At 46.0% G+C, this 24132-nt stretch overlaps 1 protein-coding gene across 1 annotated transcript in view; it reads left to right on the top strand.

The window, feature by feature from the left end:
* Positions 1–22590, top strand: part of APPBP2 (amyloid beta precursor protein binding protein 2) — an 86061-nt gene extending 63471 nt beyond the window's left edge. The window contains exons 11-13 of the mRNA XM_040336912.1: positions 9458–9648; positions 14072–14237; positions 21810–22590. Coding sequence (XP_040192846.1) covers positions 9458–9648; positions 14072–14237; positions 21810–22063 — 611 coding nt within the window. The 3' untranslated portion in view covers positions 22064–22590. The remainder of the gene's footprint in view (positions 1–9457; positions 9649–14071; positions 14238–21809) is intronic.
* The last annotated feature ends 1542 nt before the right edge of the window (positions 22591–24132 follow it).

Raw genomic sequence — 24132 nt, 5'->3', positions numbered from 1 at the left:
CTCCCTGATAAAATGTCGCCTGCCTTTGCTTTGGGTAGGGGGACGCGGCAGGGTTGCCCACTATCCCCCCTGCTCTTTGTGATTGCTATAGAACCGCTGGCGGCCCTGATACGGTCGAACGCCCAGATCGATGGGTTTTGGTATGGTAGCCTCCATGAAAAAATTATGCTTTACGCGGATGACATGCTACTTTTCTTTATCGTACATCACGGGACACAGAGCAGCATAGCCATTACATATGGGTTATATAGTGTACCTTCAGGTGATGGACACTGGCACTCTCCGACAGGAAGTTCCCTCCCTATATAACCCCCACCCATAGTGGGAGTACCTCAGTTTTTTCGCCAGTGTCTTAGGTGTTGGTGCACGTTGAAGGTTGTGCCTGCAGTTTGTCCTTGGGACCAGGGCCAGCCGACCGGATCCGTCCAAGGTGCTTCATAGCCAAAGTGGACGGTACCCGGGCCCCAATTCGTGGATGGGGTTTTGCCTATAATGCCTCTCCTTGGAGGGCTGGACTCTGGGTTCCAGGACTGGGTTTTTTAACCTATGAATACCTGCTGCCAGTAGTGCTGTATAGGTCCAGGTGTGTGGTGTTCCTGACTTGGACCCCGGTCCCTGAAGGTCTATGACCATACCCACGGTGAAGGGGGAAGATTGGGCCTCTTGCATGAGCAATACCCTGCGGCGTGGAAAGGTAAGCGGGGGGCCTACGGAACTTGGTTTGTCAGTGGGCTCCCCACAGGGGACTCTGGGGAAAAGCCTTTTTTATGCCTCTGTGCATGGGCTAAAAGAGAAACCACAAAGTCTGCATGACTGGATGGCTCAAACACCCAGGTATACTGTTCCTCTGGCTGGGCTAATAGACTGCTGCTGCTGCTACAAGGTGTTTTGCTCCATGAAATGTAAAAGGGAGCATGTCAGGTTTAAATTACTTACTTCCTGATGTCTGTGTGTCTCCAGCAGCTCCCGGGCTCCTCTCCCCACATGGATTCTGCTTCCTGCTTCCTGAGAGCGGCGTCGGGAGCGCGCGCACTGTTATAGGCGCCGACGCTGCGTGGAGGGGCGGGGGACGCCCAGGGAGTTCCCTCCCCTCTGTACATCAGAGGGAAAAACTCTATTTAGCCTGTCAGTTTGCTGAAGGCTGTGAAGGGACACGGAGCAGCGATGCTGAGCTGAGCAGGATAGGTTTGCCTATGTTATGCTGACACAGTGACACCTAGTGGCCGTTTTTTTGTACACACCTTGCTAAAGAGCTGTTTAAGCTCATATTTTTCTCTGAAAAGCCGGTGTACTAAGTAGCAGTCAGAGTACTTAGTATTTGGTACTCTCTTAGCCCAGCATTAAGGGAAGCAATATTAGGATATGATTAAGCCCTTGGGGCTCAATATTGCTATCTCTTGTTAGGTTTTGGGAAGTTTAGTTTCTGTCTAACATTACCCTAGCCTAAATTTTTTTCCTCATTTATTTAAATGTGTGTTTTTCTCCAGCTATTAGTTAGTTGTATATTAGCGGAGTATCTCAGATTTGTTATTATGGCTCCTAAGGGTGCAGGGAACGCTAAAAATGCTAAAGGTGTTAAAAAGCCGAAGGGTTCCCCATCGGGCTCGGAGGATATTTCCCAGAATCCACCTGCCCCTACCTCCCCGGAGGATCCGGAGGTTGCTGCCCTGGGTGAGCCATCGGGGTTGCTAGGTGCTATGGCGGGCCCTATTCAACCAACTCCTTCCTATGTCACGGAAGAGATGTTAGCCTCCACCTTGGGTGGATTTGAAAAGAGGATGGCCGCTCTTATTACGGCCTCTTTATCCGGGAAGAAGCGGGCTAGGTCCCCGTCTCCCAGGTTTGAATCTCCTGAGGAAGATGTCCTTTCCACTGAGGAATTGGATGATACAGGAGACCAGGCTGAGGATCATCTGGACCATTTGGGTTCTGAAGATTCTACTATAGAAGAACCTTTTTCAGCTTCTCACGCAGAAAAATTGTGGGTTCAGTCCTTAACGGATATGGTGCGGTCAGCTTTTAAAATGCCTTTGCCTCAGCCTCTGGCCTCCGCTGTGTCCTCATTGGGCTCCCTAAAAGCGCCCCAAGCCAACCTGGTGTTCCCGGTCCATCCTTTGTTAAAGGACCTGATATTTCAGGACTGGGTTAAGCCAGACAGGATTTTTTTGCCTCCTAAAAGGTTCGCAGTTATGTACCCTTTAGAGGAGGAGTTTTCAAAAAAATGGGCTGTCCCCACTGTTGACGCAGCCATATCATGTGTCAATAAAGCTTTAACATGTCCAGTGGACAATATTCACATGTTCAAAGATCCTGTGGATAAAAGGCTTGAGACCTTACTAAAGGCATCCTTTTCCACAGCGGGGGCAGTGGTCCAGCCAGCTGTAGCTGCCATTGGCGTCTGCCAGGCTTTAAAAGACCAGGCCAAGCAGGCCCTAAAGGACCTCCCGGCTCAACAGGCTCAGGACTTAGCCGATCTACCTAGAGCCTTATGTTTCGCGGTAGACGCTATCAAGGATTCAATCCAACAGGCGTCCCGCCTATCCCTGTATTTGGTCCACATGAGAAGATTACTTTGGTTAAAGAACTGGTCTGCAGAAACCCCCTGCAAAAAACTCCTTACAGGATTCTCCTTTCAAGGAGAGAGATTGTTTGGAGAAGATCTTGACAAATATATTCAAAAGATCTCTAGTGGTAAGAGCACCCTTTTGCCGGTTAAGAAAAGGTTCCGAGGTCCCTCTTTTAAGCGCCCAACCTCTCCAGTTCCAGGGCCCTCATTCTCTAGGCAGTATCGACGGCCTCCTGGACGCGCAGCTGCAAACAGGCCCCAGGGGCAAGCTGCAGGGAACAAGAGACCGTGGAACCGTAAGCCGGTTAAGGCTGCCCCTAAGGCAGCCTTGTGAAGGGGCGCCCCCACTCTCTCGAGTGGGGGGAAGACTCCGGTTGTTCTCGGAGTTGTGGGGGGCCCAAGTTACCGACCAATGGGTTCTGTCCTCAGTAACTCAGGGGTACAAGCTGGAGTTTCGGGAGTTCCCCCCTCCTCACTTTCAAATGTCAAGACTTCCAGGCGACCCTCAGAGACAGGCATCGCTTCTGTCCGCCCTAGAGCGACTCCTATCTCAAGGAGTGATTATGGAAGTACCAGCAGGGGAGCAAGGACAAGGGTTTTACTCAAACCTCTTCGTTGTCCCGAAGCCAAACGGCGACGTCAGGCCTATTCTGGACCTAAAGTTATTAAACCGCTTTTTAAGAGTCCGGTCTTTTCGAATGGAGTCCATTCGTTCGGTGGTGGCCGCCCTCCAAGGAAAGGAGTTCTTGGCCTCCATCGATATAAAGGACGCATACCTGCACGTTCCGATTTTCCCAGGCCATTACAGGTATCTGCGTTTTGCCCTAAACTATCGGCATTATCAGTTCGTGGCTCTTCCGTTCGGACTAGCCACGGCCCCTCGGGTTTTTACGAAGATCCTGGCCCCCGTATTAGCCATCCTAAGGGAACAGGGCATTCTGATCATGGCCTACCTAGACGATCTTCTGGTAGTCGACCACTCAGCGGCCGGTCTAAATCGGGCAGTGTTGCTAGCAGTAAACTGCCTAGAGTCCCTGGGTTGGGTTCTAAACCGGGACAAATCGGCTTTACAGCCCACAAGAAGGTTGGAGTATCTAGGTCTGATTTTAGATACAAGACAACAACGGATCTTCCTGCCCCAGTCCAGAGTGGACTCGATAAGGGAGTTAATCCACATAGTCCTAAGCAGCACAAGGCCATCTATACGCCTCTGCATGCGCCTGTTGGGAAAGCTAGTGGCCACCTTCGAGGCAGTGCCCTATGCCCAGATCCATTCTCGGAGGCTACAGAGAGCAATTCTCGCGGCCTGGGACAAAAGACTCCAGGCCTTGGATCTTCCCATTTCCCTTCCCTATGCGGTAAGGCAGAGCCTGTGTTGGTGGCTAGTCACAAAAAATCTTCTGAAAGGAAGATCGTTCAATCCCCCCTCATGGAGGATAGTAACCACGGACGCCAGCCTATCAGGTTGGGGTGCAGTCCTAGACGATTTAACCCTACAGGGGAAATGGTCAAGGGCAGAATCAGCCCTACCCATAAATGTCTTAGAGATCCGAGCAGCTCGGTTGGCTCTTTTGGGCTGGACGGAGGTTCTGCAGGGCTCCCCAGTAAGGGTACAATCCGACAATGCCACTGCCGTAGCTTATATAAACCACCAGGGTGGCACCAGGAGTCAGGCAGCCCAAAGGGAGGTAGATCGGATCTTTTCATGGGCAGAAGCCCATGTCCCCTGCATCTCAGCTATCTTTATCCCCGGGGTGGACAATTGGCAAGCGGACTTCCTCAGCCGCCAACAGATGTCCCCAGGGGAGTGGTCCCTCCATCCCGAAGTGTTCCAGGTCATTTGCCGGAAGTGGGGTACTCCGGAGGTGGACATAATGGCGTCCAGATTCAATGCCAAAGTAGCAAACTTTGTCTCTCGAACGAGGGATCCATTGGCCTGCGGGACAGATGCCTTGGTGTGTCCTTGGCATCAGTTTGCGCTAATCTATGCCTTCCCTCCAATACGGATGCTACCCCGTCTTCTTCACAGAATTCAAAGGGAACGCAAGCCAGCGATTCTAGTGGCCCCAGCGTGGCCCCGAAGACCTTGGTACTCCTTGATAAAAAGGATGACCGTAGAGGAGCCTTGGGTCCTCCCTCTACGTCCGGACCTCCTCTCACAAGGGCCATTCTACCACCCTGCCTTACAGGCCCTAAATTTAACGGCCTGGCGGCTGAGTCCCTGATTCTCAGAAACAGAGGCCTTTCAGGGCAGGTCGTTTCTACCCTTATAAACGCAAGAAAACCAGTTTCCAGGTTAATATACTATAGGGTGTGGAAGGCCTATATTACCTGGTGTGAAACCAGGAAATGGGATCCCCGCAAATATACTATTGGGAGAATCCTGGAGTTTTTACAGTTGGGAGTGGAAAAAGGTTTGGCGGTCGGCACAATCAAGGGGCAGGTGTCTGCCTTGTCGGTCTTCTTCCAGAGATCGTTGGCTGCCCATTCCTTAATGAAATCCTTTTTACAAGGTGTTATTCGGGTGAATCCCCCGATTAAAGCTCCCCTGTATCCTTGGGATCTAAATTTGGTTCTATCGGCCTTGCAAAGGCAGCCCTTTGAGCCCTTGTCCGTGATTCCTTTGGTCCTTTTGACTAGGAAACTAGTGTTTCTGGTGGCCATGGCATCCGCCAGAAGGGTGTCGGAGTTGGCAGCCTTGTCATGTAAGGCACCTTATTTATTATTGCATAAGGACAGGGTCGTTTTGCGGCCGCTTCCGTCCTTCCTGCCTAAGGTGGTATCAAATTTTCACCTTAATCAAGATGTGATTCTTCCATCATTTTTTCCAAAGCCTTCTTCTAAGGAAGAGAGGTTACTACATTCCTTGGATGTAGTTAGAGCTGTAAAGATTTACTTGGAAGCTACAGCCCAGATTCGTAAGACGGACGTCTTATTCATTCTGCCGGAAGGGCCCAAGAAGGGCCAGGCAGCGTCTAAAGCCACTATTGCTAAGTGGATTAGGCAGACGATTATTCAGGCCTATGGCCTGAAGGGGAAGAGTCCACCCTTATCGGTTAAGGCTCATTCCACTAGAGCTATAAGTGCCTCTTGGGCAGCGTATCACCAGGTCCCTATGGCTCAGGTCTGCAGGGCAGCAACCTGGTCATCTGTCCACACATTTGCAAAATTTTATCAAATGGACGTTAGGAGGAACGCTGATTCAGCCTTTGGGCAGGCGGTACTGCGGGCCGCAGTTTAATCTCCTCTTGTCCGGTGGCACCTCTTGTTTGGTTTTTTCTGGTTGTCTCCCTCCCCTCATGGAGCATTGCTTGGGGACATCCCATATGTAATGGCTATGCTGCTCTGTGTCCCGTGATGTACGATAAAGAAAAAGGGATTTTTATTAACAGCTTACCTGTAAAATCCTTTTCTTGTAGTACATCACGGGACACAGAGCTCCCACCCCTCTTATTGGGAATTTTGGGATGCATATTGCTTGCTACAAAACTGAGGTACTCCCACTATGGGTGGGGGTTATATAGGGAGGGAACTTCCTGTCGGAGAGTGCCAGTGTCCATCACCTGAAGGTACACTATATAACCCATATGTAATGGCTATGCTGCTCTGTGTCCCGTGATGTACTACAAGAAAAGGATTTTACAGGTAAGCTGTTAATAAAAATCCCTTTTTTTTGGGGGACCCTACTCTGTCGCTGCCAGGGGTTATGTCGTCATAACGCAGTTTGGTCACTTCTCAGGCCTGACCATTAATTGGTCCAAATCTGCCCTGATGATGTTAGATGAGGACCAGGAGGTGGTCCTCCAGGCATCTTGTCCCATCCCGGTGGTTGATGACTTTAAGTACCTTGGTGTACAAATCTCACCTAAACTCTGAGTACTGTTCGCTTAATGTGTACCCCCTGCTGTCCCGCTTTAGGGATAAGATTAATACCTGGAACAACCTTAAAATGTCACTGGCAGGCAAAGCTAACTTATTTAAAATTATTCTAATGCCCCAGCTATTGTATTTTCTACACAATTCTCTGGTGGTTATACACTTGAAAGTTTTCATTGTGGTGAACACCCTTTTTCGGAAATTGCTGTGGAATAGTAAGGCCCCCAGGATCAAGCTGGAGCAGCTTCAACGTGCTAAGGATAGCGGAGGGTTGGCGGTCTCCAACCCTTGGCTGTACTACATTGCTGCCCAGTTGCAACATTTGGTGGGCTCTATGGCTGGGGATCCGGTGGGCTCGGCGGCACGGCTGATGCTGTTTGCTTCTGGAGCTGAGACCATCCCCCTGGGTCTGGAGGCACAAATGTTTCTCAGGTCCAACAAACAGAACCTGGCGATGACGTTGACTCAAAAATATGGAACATGGGTAGCAGCTCCAGGGGGTGCGGGGGTTCACAGATCATAGCCCAATATGGGACAACTGCTCATATACTGAGTTGGCTAAATTGCAACAGGGGCCCCGCTGGAAGGCCCGTGGGGTGATCTTGCTATCTCATATATTTCACAATGGTAGTGGTAGGCTATTATTTTCTGAACTGCAGGGTTGCTTTGATCTGCCTGCCACTATGTGGTTCTCCTATCTTCAGCATGCTGTGGCGGTGCAGGGGGATGCGGGGGAGTGGACATTGTCACCCACTCCGGTATTCCACTTGTTGCACTCTACCTCTGAGACCAAAGGAATTATATCCCAATGCTACCAGATGTTGTTGTCTGAACACTTGAGGGTGTACCCATGTTAGCTTTTTTTCTGCTTGGGAACGGGACCTAGGTCAGATTACAGGTGACCAATGGGAGGAGGCTCTTCAGTCCCTAACTACTTGCTCCCTGAATGTGGCACAAAAAGTTTCACAATTATATATATATATATATATATATATATATATATATATATATATATATATATATATATATATATATATATATATATATATATATATATATATATATATATAATTATTGAGAGTGCACTACACTCCGGTGAGACTGCATAGGATGGGTAGGCTGGCGGACCCGTTGTGCTGCCGATTTCAACAGCACGATGGGGACCTTATACATCTTCTGTGGCGATGTCTGAAGCTACACAGGTATTGGAATGGGGTGGTGGGGACAATTAACTCTGTATTCCAGACCAAGGTTCCTGTCGATCTATGTGCTGTCTATTGGGGGTGCTGGAAGATGTGGTTCCTGAGGAACTGACTAGGCTGGCAATCTCTAGAGTGCTGTTCCAGGCTAGGAAATTAATTTTAATGGGGTGGAAATCCGCCTCTCCGCCCACCCATTCCTCCTGGATTACTCATGTGGGAAACACTCTAGTTATGGAAAAATATATCTACCAACACAGGGGGTGTCCGGGCAGGTTTGAGGGGATATGGTCGATGTGGCTGGATACGCCGGGTTTGAGCCCCAGGGAACTTGTCATGACTAGACTTTTTAAGATGTTTGTAGGTGGGTGTAGAACTGATGCTGTGATGGAATGTGAGTTGCATTGACATGTACTGTGGCGGGTCGACATGAATACCTGGTAAAGGGGGGAGGGTGCTGGATGTGGGTGACATAAGGGGCAATTTATACGTGTATGCTGTACATTTCAATAGATCCATTATGTGTCTGTGCATTGGAAAGTTTTGCTGTTTGTTCTTTCTGTTTATGTTCAATAAACACCTTTTTGATTTAAAAATAAATAAATAACAAGCTCTCTTGCAGATGTATCGGTTTACAGGGATAGGGCAAACCATTGTTGGCACCCTTATCAGTGGTAAATGATCAACTTTTATTTATGGAAAACCTTTATCCCGAAATGATAAACTGGTTGCTGTAGCTGTTTTATAAAGTGTTAGCTGGTGTTTGGCTTTGAAGTACTAGCAGATTTTAATGTGCTAACAAATTTAACACCCCCTCTTCTCCTAGACTGGCTATGCTGCTGTTCAAATCTGCCCCCTGTTTTCATTCATTCAGGGTGGATGGTGTGCTCTAATATTGGAGGTGTGGTACTGGCCAGATTAACTAGGCAAGGAGGGGGGGGGTGGAAACTAATGTAGCTACCACATCCAGTGATTAAAGCGGTGTTCCAGCCATTATTATTATTATTATTATTATTATTATTATTATTATGTCTGCAGCTACAAACACTGTAGCTGCTGACTTTTAATAAGGAAACTTGCCCGTCCAGGGAGCCTGCAATGTCGGACCCCCCCGAGGCCGATCCATCCAGCGTATCGTGTGCCGGCACCGCCATCCTCACTAAGGGAGACGGGCAGGGGAGCCTTGCAGCTTCACTGCCCATTTTGTACTGCACATGCGCGAGCCGTGTGGCGCTTTGTGAATGGCTGGCCGTTTTCTGGGACACACACAGTGCGCCCCATTCCCCAGAAGACAACGTGAGGAGGACAAGAAGGAAGAGCGCCGCAGTATAAAAAGTGGCAGATTAGGACGATCTGCTTAGCAACAGCCATTTCTGGCAAGTAAACTTTTTTTTTTTTTTTTTTTTTTTTTTTTTTTTTTTTTTAGGTATTTTAAGGAGCATGTTTATGTTTTATGGTGGGGGTGTGTGTATATATATTTTTTTTTTTTGATGGACCTCTGCTTTAAGCTGTAATTACATTTTGAGTTCATTACCGCTTTAATAAAGTCCTGTTAAACTTTAAATCTAGATGTGGTTTTCTACCAGTAAAGTCCTATTTGCTTCCCTCCTTTTTTTTTATATAGGTTTTTCAGCACTGGAATAGAATAGCAGGAGAAGTGCTTTTTTAATAAGCATTTCCTAAAAAAGCGGTAGATTTTTATCTCCTTCAAAAGTGATCATGGCCAGTGTATCTAATTTTATACTTATAAGAGTTGATGCTTTTCTGTGTGTGGCTAGTGAGAGGTTAGTTATTCTTAACGTTTTTACACCCGTAGCACTAATACTGGAGGAGATTGCTATAGATTGTCACAACAAAGAGACTGAACAGAAACTACTTCAAGAAGCTCATGACCTTCATCTTTCATCACTGCAACTTGCTAAAAAAGCCTTTGGTGAGTTCAACGTGCAGACAGCAAAACACTATGGGAACCTTGGGAGATTGTATCAATCCATGAGAAAGTTTAAGGTAAGGCTGATCTGTACATTCTGTTTTTTTTGTATTTATCCGTTTCTCTTCAATAAACCTGTGTCTCCTTTCAAAACAATAAAATGTTAACCAGATTCCTGGCCACATGTAAACTAATGTAGTAATTCCTATATTGTTCACTATGGCTGTTTCTCATTGCATTATTTAGAGTTTGAACTTCTTCCAAATGTGAAATTCTCCTCCTCCTATTTAAAATTTCTTGAAAAATACAGTGATGTCATCTGACATGAAGATTTCCTTCAAAGAGCACTTAAAACTCTGGAAGTTGTGTCCCCAAAAAGGCAGGCATAAAACAAGACTAGTAACAAGTATTGTCTGTCGTCTTCCTACAGTTGATTTTCTCCTCAGTACTCTCTTGCCATATTTTGTACTCTGTATCTTCCTGGAGGTAGCAGTCTTAGTAGAGGCAGACTTTTGCTACCTCTTGTCAGAGCCACCAGCAAGGACAATAATAAGCAATACAGCAGTGACATCACAAAATATCACTTCAAATCTCAGCAAGTCCTTAAAGTGGAGTTTCCATAAAAAAAAAAAAAAATGTTGCTTTAATGTGCATATTGGACCAAAAAAAAAAAAAAATACAGGAAGTGACGCGATTCCGGCTTCTTGCACTGTTCTCTGATGATGTTGGTCAGACGACGACCCCCGTTGTGATGACAACCCGCGTGCTTGACGGTGCTGCGCTGCTATTGCCATGCGCGAGAATAGGGTGGGACAGGCGGTCCATTATCACTCCCCATCATAGACTTCCAGGAAGTAAGTGCTTGTGGGCTTCACAATGCCCACAAGCAAAATGAGAACTGTCGGGATGGATTTTTATAAACTTATCTTTTGAGAAAAACTCTGCGGAGAGGCGGCGGATTTTCAAATAAGTGACCTGATTTTATAACATAAAAATTAATCGTGAAATGACATAATTTGAAAAAATGCTCGTTGTGGTTGGAACCCCGCTTTAAGATCTCTTATAGCAGATGAAACGGCTATGAGGATGTTGTCCTAGGAGTGCCTAGGCTCTCACAGACCAGAAAGTGTGCTGTCATTTTTCAGGGAGTAGGTTTTGATTGGTGGATCGCAGAATGCGATTGGGGTTGTGGGCTTTTATTTTTTCGCATAGATATTGGGGGGCGTTTCCTTGAATACACTTATGCATTAGGCCGAGTGCCTTAAAAGTGATTCTGTATTTTACTGGCAACCAATGAAGGGATCTCAGTGAAGGTGAGATTGATTGATTGAAATTTGCGGTCCAAGGACCCAGACTATGGAACGCTCTACCAACCACTATCCTATTGGAGGTAAACCACTTGGCCTTCAGGAGAAAGATCAAGACCCATCTCTTCTGAGGGCCCAGGGAATGGATACCAAGCGCCCAGAGGCGATTCAGTTCGCATGTGTTGTGCTATATAAGTTACTCACTCAATGCAGGCGTCGGCGACGGGGTCCAGTGAGGAGTTGGCCCAAAGGTTGAAATCCCCAAGCACCAAGAGGTGTTTGATGTTTAGGGTATAGGTGGAGATGAACTCCAACGACGTGAGAAGGTGGGTTTTTGGACCTGGAGGTCTATAGCAAAGTAGAATATGGACTGTGTCTTGGGGATTTGTTTGCAATTGCAGAGTGAGGGTTTCCATGAATAGAAGCGAGTATTGTAGGACTGGTTTGGTGATCGAGAGGTGAATCTTGTGGATCACCGCCAGGCCCCCCCTCTTTGCCCCACTCTGTTTTGCATTTGAATGCGTTAATTTGCTGGCACCAGTTCTCCTTTTAGAATGGTGTTGCAGTCGGCTGTGAGACAGCTTTCTGTGATAAAGAGGCAGTCTAAGTCATGTTGAAGGATGAAATCATGGATTTCTTGTCTGTGTTTTACTGCCGATCTTGTGTTGACCAAAGCGCATGATATGCGCTTGGGCTGGGGTGGATGCGTGTAGTTTTTGACCGTCGATCGATTTTTAACAGTTCCTCAAAGGCGATCGGAAGAGCCCTGGATTAAGCGCTAAAACGGCTGGGGGTGCAGGGGGTAAAGAAACTGGGCGTTTCTCCACTATGTTGGGAAGCAGCCACTGCTTATCCTGAAAAGGACGGCCGTACACTGTCCCAGGGGAGGTGGATGGGACCTTACCTTGATGATGCCTGTGGGAGGAAAGAGGGAGGCCAAAAGGGAAAAAGGAGGGGCGCTTACCTGGTCCGATGCAGGGGGGGGCAGAGCCCTGCCTGTCTGGCGCTAGGAGCCACACGTCCTACTCCTAGGAGCGTGCGCCGATTACTACTAGCACCAGTTCTATCCCTTGGGGGGGGGGGGAGCGGAACTCTGCTGTTGCTGGGTGCAGTAAGATGGGCTGCCATTTCCAGAGGTACAGGCCGAGGGGGCACTGCAGGAAAGCTACCAGGTGGTCCGCGGGGTCGAATCCACGGGAAAAACTGGACTCGGGGCATTCAGGGGGGAACCTGGATGCTGGAGCCGCGGCCGGGTGTAGCAAGATGGCCGCCGCTCCAGAGACCAGGCCGAAGCCGCAGACTTTCCTGAGGAAGATCCCGCGGGTGAACCGGTGTTGGCTGCGGGCTGGATCCTTAATGTGGGGATGGAGGTACCGAAGCTAGGACCGGAGGGGGGTGCCCGGTGACGGCCTCGGCGCTCGAGCGGGGAGGGTGTCTCCGGCTGGGGTACCGCTAAACGGGGGGGTCGCGCCCGTGAGCAGAGGACCAGGGGGGGAGAGCCGGAGAGAGTGGGGGGAGAAGCCGGGGGAGAGCAGATGGTGCAGCCCTGGATGTCGGGTTGTCAGGAGCTGCCTGTACGCTCGTCCTGTGAGCAGTAGCTGTGTTGGATCTGCGGACACAGATCACATTGTGAGGTAGTTTCTCCACGATTCCTGCTCTCAACTTTCTCAGGCAACCCCATAATAAGGATATTATTTTGCCGAAGCCTGTTCTCCATGTCATCCCTTCTAGTCTTGTTTTTCCTTCGCTAAACGAGTTGTGAAGCAAGTTTTAGCCATTAGGCAGAAGCTTATCCTCCAGGTCATTTTCAGCAGCTGTTGCCCTCCTTTTTTTTTTTTTTTTGTCTAATGATGCAGCTCTGCACACATGCCCGGTTTCCTCCGCCCCCCACGTGACTCATTTTAATATGACTCCTTTCCAAATATTGCATGTGATCATTAAAATATATATATAATATGTATGTATGTGTGTGTGTATGTATGTATGTATGTATGTATGTGTGTGTGTCATTTTATTTTTTATAATATATATATTTTGTTAAATATTGCGTGGTCAATAACGTCAGCCAGGGTGACCCCCACCTCTGTTTACTACATTGGCACAGTTCCAGAGTTTTCACTTGGCACGAAAGAAGTGACACCACTGAATGGCATCTCTGGGTCCCTGCCCCTAAAGTAAAGAAAGGGACGGGGTTACACGACAATCACCTGGTTTGCAGTAAAATAAGTAGAAAAGTGTACAGCAAAATAAAGGCATGCAGTTAAATGCACTTTTTGTCAGTGATTTGTTTTAAATGCAAAAAGACATTCAGTATTAATCTTGGTAAGTTGAGCCCAGTGTCTCGGGTGAGAAACTGCCAGGCAACTATTTTTAGAGGGAGGTCAGCCTCTGCCTTTTTTTTATTTTATTTTTTTATTTTATTTAAGGCATAGGTAAGGTGTGTGTGTGTATATATGTGTGTGTGTATATATATATTGTAACCTTGCGGAAACAAACTCCAATGGTAGGTGCGTTTTTTAAGGGCTTGGTGGCCCACTTTTATTTAAAAAACATCAAAAGTTCACATTATACATTTGCAGCCCTCGCAGGGGTTCCATCACTACTGCATTGTACAAACTCAAGAGCTTAGCCTCCTGGCTTTCAATCTTGGCATCCGACGGCTTCAGGCCTCTAGCCTAAGCCTAAGTTCTGTTCCTCAGAACACACAGCATTTCCCAGAGATAAGCTCAACCCTTGCTTTTCTCCTAGTCAGCGACTTGCTGCTCAAACATAAAGCGGTATCAGCAACCTGCAGATCTGCACACACTAGCTGTCTCCTTTCAGAGAGTTGAGAGCTCACCTGGCTCCCAGGGACCAGACTTCCTGTCTGTGGGTGGGTCCTGAGCCACAGCCAGGCCAGCACTTAATAGCTGACCACACAGCTGTGTAATTAAGGCGTATGTCTCTCCAAAATATGGCGAAAACCAGCCATCCTTCAGGGAAGACAGACCCAAACCATCACTATATATATATATATATATATATATATATATATATATATATATATGTATGTGTGTGTGTGTGTGTGTGTGTGTGTGTGTGTGTGTGTGTGTGTGTGTGTGTGGTTATATTATATTGGAGCTGTTTTTGTTTATACTTTATATATGCTAACTGATTTGTGTGATTTTATAAAACATTTGTTTTGGTCATTCAGGAAGCTGAAGAGATGCACATCAAGGCTATACAGATCAAGGAACAGCTTCTTGGCCAAGAAGACTATGAAGTGGCTTTGTCAGTAGGACATTTGGCGTCTCTTTATAATTATGACATGAACCAGTATGAAAATGCAGAGAAACTTTATCTTCGATCGATAGCTATAGGTATGTTTGCCTACTACGAGTTGCAAGTGGTGTGGTGTCAGGCTATAATTGGGCTTGGATGTTGCTAATTGTTAAGCCCTTGATGATCAGGGGTTCTTAAGCCCAGATATCGAGGCCCATTTTGCTTTAATAAACACTGGTTAACTCCAATTTGTTTGGTGAATATATATATATATATATATATATATATATATATATATATATATATATATATATATATATATATATATATATATATATATATATATATATATATATATAATTATAAAAAGTGTGGTATGCTTTCTGTATATAACTATGTAATCCTGTCTTTGATTTCTACACACAGAGGGAGAGTCACAGTGCCATCTGTAGACTGGAGATTGTGTGTGTGTGTGTGTGTGTGTGTGTGTGTGTGTGTGTATATATATATATATATATATATATATATATATATATATATATATATATATATATATATATATATAATATACACAAGCAAATCTCTCTAGCCTACCTGTGATTGCAGTGTTCAGTTACAACCAATGCTGTATGGTTGTCAGTCATTAGTCTGAGACTTTCGGGGGCAGTGTGGTTCCAGAAGTAGGAGTGCACATAGTTGTGTACACTTGTTTAACCGCAGAAATAGATTTATGCTGGAAACTGTGCCTGAGAATATTAAGCTACAGCTATCTTGTAGTTAAACGGTTCATATGGACCAAGGTGGTACATACAAACTATTTGCGTCACTAAGGCCCCATTCACACCTGAGCGTTTTTGCAGCTTAAAGCCTGAAGCTGCAAAATGCTGGCGGGGGGGAAAAAAATTCTCTATGGAGATGGTTCACATCTCCACTCCAATACGCCTGAAGCTCAAACAAGTTTTGGAACTTTTTTTTCTTTATCGTTACATCACGGGACACAGAGCGGCATTCATTACTATATGGGTTATATGGAGTACCTTCAGGTGATGGACACTGGCAATCTCAAACAGGAAATGCCCCTCCCTATATAACCCCCTCCCATAGGAGGAGTACCTCAGTTTTTATGCCAGTGTCTTAGGTGTTGGTCATGGTTTAGCTTGCCTCCGCATCCTTGGGATTAGGTGAGCTAACCGGTTCTGTCCAAAGGCCTCAGCGCTAAAGTGGTCAGTAACCGGACCCCAAACCCTTGGGGTATAGCCCATAATGCTTTTCTTTTTAGAGAGCTGGACCCTGGGCCCAGAACTTAGAAACCTTTGGGTGCCTAATGTTTCTGTTGCCAGAGTGCTATATGGGCCCAGGACAGTGGATCCTTCATAGGAACCCAGGGCCTGAAGGTCTAGACATCCCCTCGGAGATGGGGGAAGATTGGGCCTCTTGCTTGGCAAAGTCCTGCGGCATGGAGCAGGTAAGTGAGGGGAAAACTTGCGGAACTTGGTTCTTAGCAGGTTTTTTCTGGGGGGTCACAGGGGACATGCCTAAAGTTATGCGCTGCATCTGGCAAACTAGTCACATATCTTAATGATAGGATGGCTCTATGTGTATTTTTTTCCCCATAAGAAGTGACCTCCCTTGTAGTGTTGGAAAAGCATTTGAGTAGGGCCTGTGTAATATAAAGTGTATGTGTGTGTCAGAGAGCTATGCTTACCTGCAAGCCTCCAGGCGATGCTCCATCAGTCTTCCTCCTCGGAGCCTGCAAAGCAGGCAAAACGCTGACCTCCTCGTGGTTCCAGCTGGAGCAGAGAGGCTCCCTTCCCCCCAACCCCCCCCCCCCTATTGGCGGGCGCGCGTTCACGTGTTATAGGCGCAATTCGCGCCGTTTAGCTGAGGGGGGAAGGGCGGGTCAGTGGTTTAAGGAAGGGGCGGCCCTTCCTTTTCGTTCCAAACAGCATTCGATACATTGGAACTGGGGAGGAAAGACCAGAGCGGCAGCACGGGGCGCCGAGGACACACAGTGGCCAAAAAGAATATTGCAGTCTTCAGAAGACTGTTTTCAAGCCTAGAAATAGGCTGTTTCTTTCTATCTCATAGTTTTTCTTGCAATACTACTCAGGGGGACAGAATGATTTTTCTTTCCTGGATTTGAAACAAAAAACAAAAAACAAAAAAAAAAAGTCATCTAGGGGAGAGGAAGCATTTTTTATCCCCCAAACAGGTGTTTGGGCAATTAACTTTTATAGTTCCAAGTACCAATAGGTAGCAGGTGTACCTCGGTATTGTACCATGGCATCCGGGTCAGAGGGTACAAGAGGTGGGGATTCCCCCAGAGAGTCTGAGGTCTCGGACAAAGCTATGCCGCTGCTTTCCCCACAGGGAGCCTTGGGGCCATCGGGATCTGGGGCTGGAGCTGGCGCGGGTCAGTCCAACCCTAAGATGGTCACGGACGAGGTATTACTCACCTCTTTAAGAGAGATGGAGAAAAGAATGGGAAAAATGATAGCCACAGCTATGCGGGGCAGTAAACGGATTAGATCTCCGTCGCCCGAGCGTGGACCCTCAGAAGAGGAGGTCCTTTCCTCAGGGGAATTGGACGATCTCTTGGACAAGGACCAAGTAGGTTCAGGGATCGAAGATCCGGATACAGAGGAGTCTGGAGCAGTCTCCCAAGGGGAGGGCTGGTGGATTCAAGCCTTAACGGACTTGGTCCATAATGCATTCAACTTGCCAGTACCAGATCTCCAGGTATCGACGGTTTCAGCTTTGGGCTCACTGAGGGCGCCTCAAAGCAATGCAGTGTTTCCGATCCACCCTCTATTAGAGGGAGTTTTGTTCCAAGATTGGAACAAGCCAGATAAAATCTTCTTACCACCTAAAAGATTCTCTGCCCTATATCCTATGGAAGATAAATTTTCCAAGAAATGGGCTACTCCTGCAGTGGACGCAGCCATCTCATGTGTTAACAAGTCGTTAACATGCCCTGTAGAAAACATACAGGTATTCAAGGATCCAGTTGATAAACGCTTGGAAGCACTACTTAAGAACTCCTTCACTACGGCAGGGGCAGTAGTACAGCCAGCGGTGGCTGCGATTGGGGTTGCTCAAGCATTATCGGATCAAATTAAGCAGATGCTTAAACTTATTCCTGCCCAGCAGGCAGAAGAATTTTCGGATGTCCCTAGGGCCATATGTTTTACAGTAGACGCAATTAAGGATTCTATCCAGCAAGTGTCACGTTTATCGTTATCCCTTATCCATATGAGAAGACTCTTATGGTTAAAGAGCTGGGAGGCCGAGCCCCCATGCAAGAAGCTCCTGGTAGGGTTTCCCTTCTATGGAGAACGACTCTTCGGAGAAGACCTAGATAAATACATTCAGACCATTTCAAACGGCAAAAGTACTCTCTTGCCAACTAAGAAGAAGTTTCAGGGGCCTGCGTTTAAACGACAGTACTCCCCTGGGCAGGGGCCCTCTAATGCCAAACAGTATCGACGGCCTCCTGCGAAAGCAAACTTCGGCTTCAACAGCAAGTCTCAAGGACAGGCTGCTAGAGGCAGAAAGCAGTGGTTTCGCAAACCAGCAAAACCAGCCCCCAAGCCCTTATGAAGGGGCGCCCCCACCCACGAAGGTGGGGGGAAGGCTGCGACTCTTTTCAGAGGTTTGGGAAGCCAGCATTCCCGACAAGTGGGTACGGTCTTCCGTGGCCACGGGCTACAAATTAGATTTCCTAAAGTTTCCTCCTCCTCATTTCCAGGAGTCGAGGATTCCAAACGATCCGGAGAAGGGAGCCGCATTAATGTCGGCATTAAATCATCTACTTTCCCAGGAAGTAATAGTAGAGGTACCAGTCCTGGAACAGGGACTAGGTTTCTACTCCAACCTATTCATCATCCCGAAGTCCAATGGAGATGTCAGGCCAATTTTGGACCTAAAGATGGTAAATGCATACCTAAAGATCCGCTCATTTCGGATGGAATCCGTGCGGTCAGCAGCTGCCACACTCCAAAAGGACGACTTCATGGCGTCCATAGACATAAGGGATGCCTACCTTCATGTTCCAATTTATCAGCCACATCAAAAATATCTACGCTTCATGGTGGCTTCGCGTCACTTCCAATTCGTGGCGCTTCCCTTCGGGTTGGCTACGGCCCCCCGGGTGTTCACGAAGGTCCTAGCTCCAATCCTAGCCAAACTAAGGATCCAAGGGGTCACGATCCTAGCATACCTGGACGACCTCCTAGTCATAGATCACTCGTCTCCCGGCTTGGAGCGAGCAGTGGCCCTCACGGGCCAATACCTCGAGAAGTTCGGCTGGGTCCTAAATCGAGAAAAGTCAGCTTTCCTGCCCACAAGGCAGTTGGAATATCTCGGCATGAGATTAGACACAGAACAACAAAGAGTGTTTCTACCTCTGAGGAAGGTCAAAGCCATCAAGGAATTAATCCTACTGGTTCTAAGCAAAAAGGAACCGACTATTCGCCTATGTATGAGGTTACTAGGCAAGATGGTGGCCACATTCGAGGCGGTACCATACGCCCAGAGTCACACTCGCATCCTGCAGGCAGCCATCCTGTCAGCATGGAGCAGAAGGCCACAGGCCTTGGATATCCCGTTGCCGCTCTCATCAAGAGTCCGACAAAGTCTGTGTTGGTGGTTAGATCCTCAGAACCTACTGAAGGGGAGATCTTTCAGCCCAGTGGCTTGGAAGATAGTGACCACAGACGCCAGCCTGACAGGCTGGGGAGCAATTTTGGATGGTTGCACTCGCCAAGGTACTTGGGCAAAGCTAGAGGAGCAGTTGCCCATCAACATCTTGGAGCTCAGAGCTGCTCGACTAGCCCTCAGGGCTTGGACGTCAAAATTGCAGGGGTTCCCGGTGAGAATTCAATCAGACAATGCCACGGCTGTGGCATACATAAATCACCAAGGGGGAACCAAGAGTCAAGCCGCTCAGAGAGAGGTGAGCTTGATTCTCCTATGGGCAGAGGCTCATGTGCCCTGCATATCGGCAATATTCATTCCCGGAGTGGACAACTTTCAGGCGGACTTCTTAAGCCGCCAGAATCTATGGCCGGGGGAATGGTCTCTGCATCCACAAATCTTTCAAGCACTCTGCCAAAGATGGGGAGTGCCGGACGTGGATGTCATGGCATCGAGACTCAACAAGAAGCTAGACAGGTTCATGTCCCGCTCAAGGGATCCGATGGCCTGCGGAACCGATGCGCTGGTTTGCCCTTGGCATCAGTTCAAACTTCTTTATGCGTTTCCCCCGCTTCAGTTACTACCCCGCCTGCTGCGCAGGATCAGGGTGGAGCACATACCAGTCATCCTGGTAGCTCCAGCATGGCCCAGAAGGGCATGGTACTCACTAATCTTAAAGATGGTAGTGGGAGACCCTTGGACTCTTCCTCTACGGCCAGACCTGCTATCGCAAGGTCCGATCCTCCACCCTGCCTTACGGCATCTAAATTTGACGGCCTGGAAGCTGAATCCCTGATTCTCAGGGGTAGAGGTCTGTCTCAGAAAGTAATCTCTACCCTAATCAGAGCCAGGAAACCGGTCTCTAGGGTGATTTATTACAGGGTCTGGAAGGCCTATGTAGGCTGGTGTGAGTCCAAGCGATGGCTTTCTCGCAAGTTTACCATCGATAGAGTATTAAGTTTTCTCCAGCTAGGAGTGGATAAAGGATTGGCATTAAGCACAATCAAAGGACAGATTTCTGCTCTGTCAGTGTGGTTTCAGCGGCCGCTGGCCACCCACTCGCTGGTTAAGACCTTCCTTCAAGGGGTCTTACGTATTAAACCTCCAGTTAAATCCCCGCTTTGCCCGTGGGATTTAAACCTTGTTCTGTCAACTTTACAGAAACAACCGTTTGAGCCGTTGGCTGAAATTCCTTTGGTTTTACTGACAAGGAAGTTAGTATTTTTGGTCGCCATAGTTTCCGCAAGAAGAGTATCGGAACTGGCGGCCTTATCCTGTAAGGAACCATATCTTATTTTTCATAAGGACAGGGTCGTTCTCCGCCCTCATCCTTCCTTCCTACCGAAGGTTATATCCAGTTTTCATTTGAACCAGGATTTGGTATTACCATCCTTCTTCCCTAAACCTACTTCCAGAAAGGAAGGGTTGCTGCATACCTTGGATATCGTCAGGGCCATGAAGGCCTATCTTAAAGCTACAAAGAAGATCCGGAAAACAGATGTGCTGTTCATATTACCGGATGGGCCCAAGAAGGGGCAGGCAGCTGCAAAGTCCACCATTTCTAGGTGGATTAAGCGATTAATCACTCAGGCCTACGGCTTGAAAGGGTTGCCTCCTCCGTTATCATTAAAGGCTCATTCTACTAGGGCCATGGGCGCCTCCTGGGCAGCACACCACCAGATCTCTATGGCTCAAGTTTGCAAGGCGGCAACCTGGTCTTCTGTCCACACGTTTACAAAATTCTACCAGTTGGACGTAAGAAGGAATTCTGATACAGCCTTTGGGCAGGCAGTGCTGCAGGCTGCAGTTTGAGACCCTCGGATTCCGGGGGCTCCTCTTTTTTGAGTTAAATTTAAAATTTAAGATTATTTTTCTCAACTAAGTTGGATTTATTATGATTTGAGTATTCTCTAAATTAAATCCTTTTGTCTTGGAGATGTTCTCCCTCCCCTCATTGTAAGCATTGCTTTGGGACATCCCATATAGTAATGAATGCCGCTCTGTGTCCCGTGATGTAACGATAAAGAAAAAGAGATTTTTAATACAGCTTACCTGTAAAATCTTTTTCTTGGAGTACATCACGGGACACAGAGCTCCCACCCCTCTTTTGAGGACCATTTTGGGAGGCATACTGCTTGCTACAAAACTGAGGTACTCCTCCTATGGGAGGGGGTTATATAGGGAGGGGCATTTCCTGTTTGAGATTGCCAGTGTCCATCACCTGAAGGTACTCCATATAACCCATATAGTAATGAATGCCGCTCTGTGTCCCGTGATGTACTCCAAGAAAAAGATTTTACAGGTAAGCTGTATTAAAAATCTCTTTTTTTTTTTTTTTTTTTTTTTTTAAGGCAGATTACAGGCTTTTTACATTGGTGACCTTTTTTGACCTGTACAAAATCGCAGCAAAAACTTGATAAAAACATGTGATTTTCTGCCTAAAAACGTTACACTAAGGTGTGAATGGGGCCTAAGATGCGCCCCCTGGGAGTGCTGTACAAACTCAAGTAGCATCAGCTGCATACAGTATACAACCATTCTGCTACCACAATACAATTGAGTGCTGGCCTGCCATTCACAGGAAGCTTTGTATTTTTCATTGGTAAATGTGATGTCATCTGGTCGCCTCTCCACCTCAGCCAATTAGAGGAAGCCTTGTACTGATTGATAAAATACAAGGTTTCCTGTGAATGACTGAGCAGTGCTCAGCCTGACTCTATTTTAAATACACAACGCTGTATATTGTACATAGTTAATGCTAGTTTATACAGCGTTTCCAGTGGGGACATCTGTTAGTAAAGCAAATGGTTTATTTGGACCAGCTTGGTTCAAACAAACTATTTAAAAACCACAAAAAACCTGGAATTGAGTTTGTAATGCTTGTTTGGTTGAGATGGTCTTTGCAGGAGACAGTTGTGTTTTTTCTTTTTTTTTTGTCTCACTTTTTATTTAATTTTTTTGCTTTGTATTTGCAGGAAAGAAGTTATTTGGAGAAGGTTACAGTGGACTGGAGTATGATTACAGGGGCTTGATTAAACTTTATAATTCTGTTGGCAATTTTGAGAAGGTATTTGAGTATCACAATATATTGGCAAACTGGAACAGATTACGAGATCGGCAGTTTTCAGTCACCGATGCCCTGGAGGATGTAAATACTTGTCCCTTGTCAACAGAAGAAGTTGTGCAATCATTTCTGATGTCACAGACCACAGAAGGACAAAGTTGTTAATTTCAATCCTTAAAAAAAACAAAAAAATACTGGTCGGCTTTACCAACTGTTTTCCTCAACATATTGGGAAAGTTCATACTGTGAAGTTTGTAAAAACATACAGATGCAGCACTGGTTTGGTACTGCAGAAGATGACCTGGATTGGATCCATGCATGTGCTGGATGGATAGTCTTTAATGGAATGCTCCCAACTTAATCCACTTTTTTTTTTTTTTTTTTTTTTTTTTTTTACATCAGTCGGTGGAACCGAGAACTAGCATTGCCATTATGTTTGCAGCTCCAACAGGAAGATGCAAATAAAACTGTATAAGAATTTATAAGAGATCTGTTTTCCCTGTTTCTTTTGGTTTCAGGTGTTATATATGATAATAGATAAATATATATCATATATCTATATATATATACATATTATTATACTTATAGTGCACTCCACCACTTATTTGATGTTCAATAGGAGCTTTGTTTCAGAAAATTATTCAGTAAACGCAAGCCTTGTTAATGACACCTTTTTTGAAGGAAAACTAGTATTCACTGCAGTCTGAGTCAAGTGTTGAATCTGACTTTTTATCTTACATTTCAGCCTCTTTCTTTTTTGCTTCTTAGGTTTTGTAAAAAAAAAAAAAAAAAGAACTGCTTTTATTGGCCCCATTTGTCAATGGAGGGTTTACAGGTTTTGCTCACCAGAAACTATTAACATTTCAGGCTATTGTGTCAGCCTGAAAAAAGGTTGGGGACTCCTAATCTTCATCCACCAATAGATAAGGTTTTGTAGGTCATATACTTGGAGACTCTGTCCCTGGGCCCATGGTGTATGTTTGCACTGCACTTTGGGCCATCATGCTCAAAGCATGTCCAGCTCCTATTTATTGGGCTGCTGTAACATTATAAACTGAACATGGCCTTGGTGTTCTAAAGCTTAAAAGGGCTGCTCTTTATTATATATGTAGATGTGTATTTTAAGGTCTGTTTGTTTGTTTATTTTTTTCGTTTCTTTTTCCCATCTAAGTTTGCAGGTTGAAGTTTTTCTATGTAAAAGCTGTCTTCATGTTTTATAATTAGTATTTTTTTAATGGCACTCTTGTCTCTGTGCAAAGTGCTCAAATCGGATACAAATCCTAAATGGTTTAAAATTAAAAAATATTACATAGTTTTTTTTTTTGTTTTTTTTTTTTATAGCAAAAAACAAATGGGCGAGAATCTGGCTGCTACGAAGAAAAAAAAAAACATTTTACACTTTTCACCGTAATGCCGCGTACACACGAACGTTTTGCATGACGAGAAAAATGCAATTTTTTTTAATTGGACGTGGAAAAAACGGTCGTGTGTAGGCTCCAGAGCATTTTTCGCAACGAGAAAAATGGCTATTAAAAATTTAGAACCTTCTTTATTTTTTCTTGTTTTTCACGTCGTCGTTTTTTTTTTTTTTTTTTTTTTTTTCTCGTGATGAAAAACGGTCGTGTGTAGGCTTTAACAACGGGGGAAAAATTTGCATGTTAAGAAGCAAGTTATGAGAAGGGAAATTTGCATAATCAGCCCAAAGGTTGGCGCCATTCGAATGAAACTTCCCCTGTATAGTGCCGTCGTACATTTTGAACGTCACCGCGCTTTGCTCAAGCATTCTTTATCACGATCGGCAGGCTTCGCGTCAAAACTTTTTTCCCCATGACATGAATAACGGTCATGTGTACGCAGCATAAGGGCTATCTTTGGGAGGGGAGGGGGGGGGACTCCCACTGGAATTTTTTTTTTTTTTTTATGAAAAGTGTTTATTCACCATAGCTTGTAATAAAATTTGATGGCAAGCTCAAGAGTGTCGCTGGCTATAGGCTAGGTGATTTTTTTTTTTCTTTTATTGTTTAGTGGATGAAGATCTAGCAGTATATATGAGATCTACATGATCCTACAAATCTTGACAATGTTTTAAATGTAGGTAATTACAGTGAAAACTGAATTTCACATAAACTCAGTTGGAGCATATCCTGTATAACAATGCAGATCTTTTGTGCTAGTGATGTAAACAGATGTCTCCGAAACTCCATGATTAACTAATCTGTGCATTGGTTCACATT

This window comes from Rana temporaria, chromosome 2 (genome assembly GCF_905171775.1).
Source record: "Rana temporaria chromosome 2, aRanTem1.1, whole genome shotgun sequence".
Lineage (NCBI taxonomy): Eukaryota > Metazoa > Chordata > Amphibia > Anura > Ranidae > Rana > Rana temporaria.
This window is presented reverse-complemented; position numbering and strand designations above follow the sequence as displayed.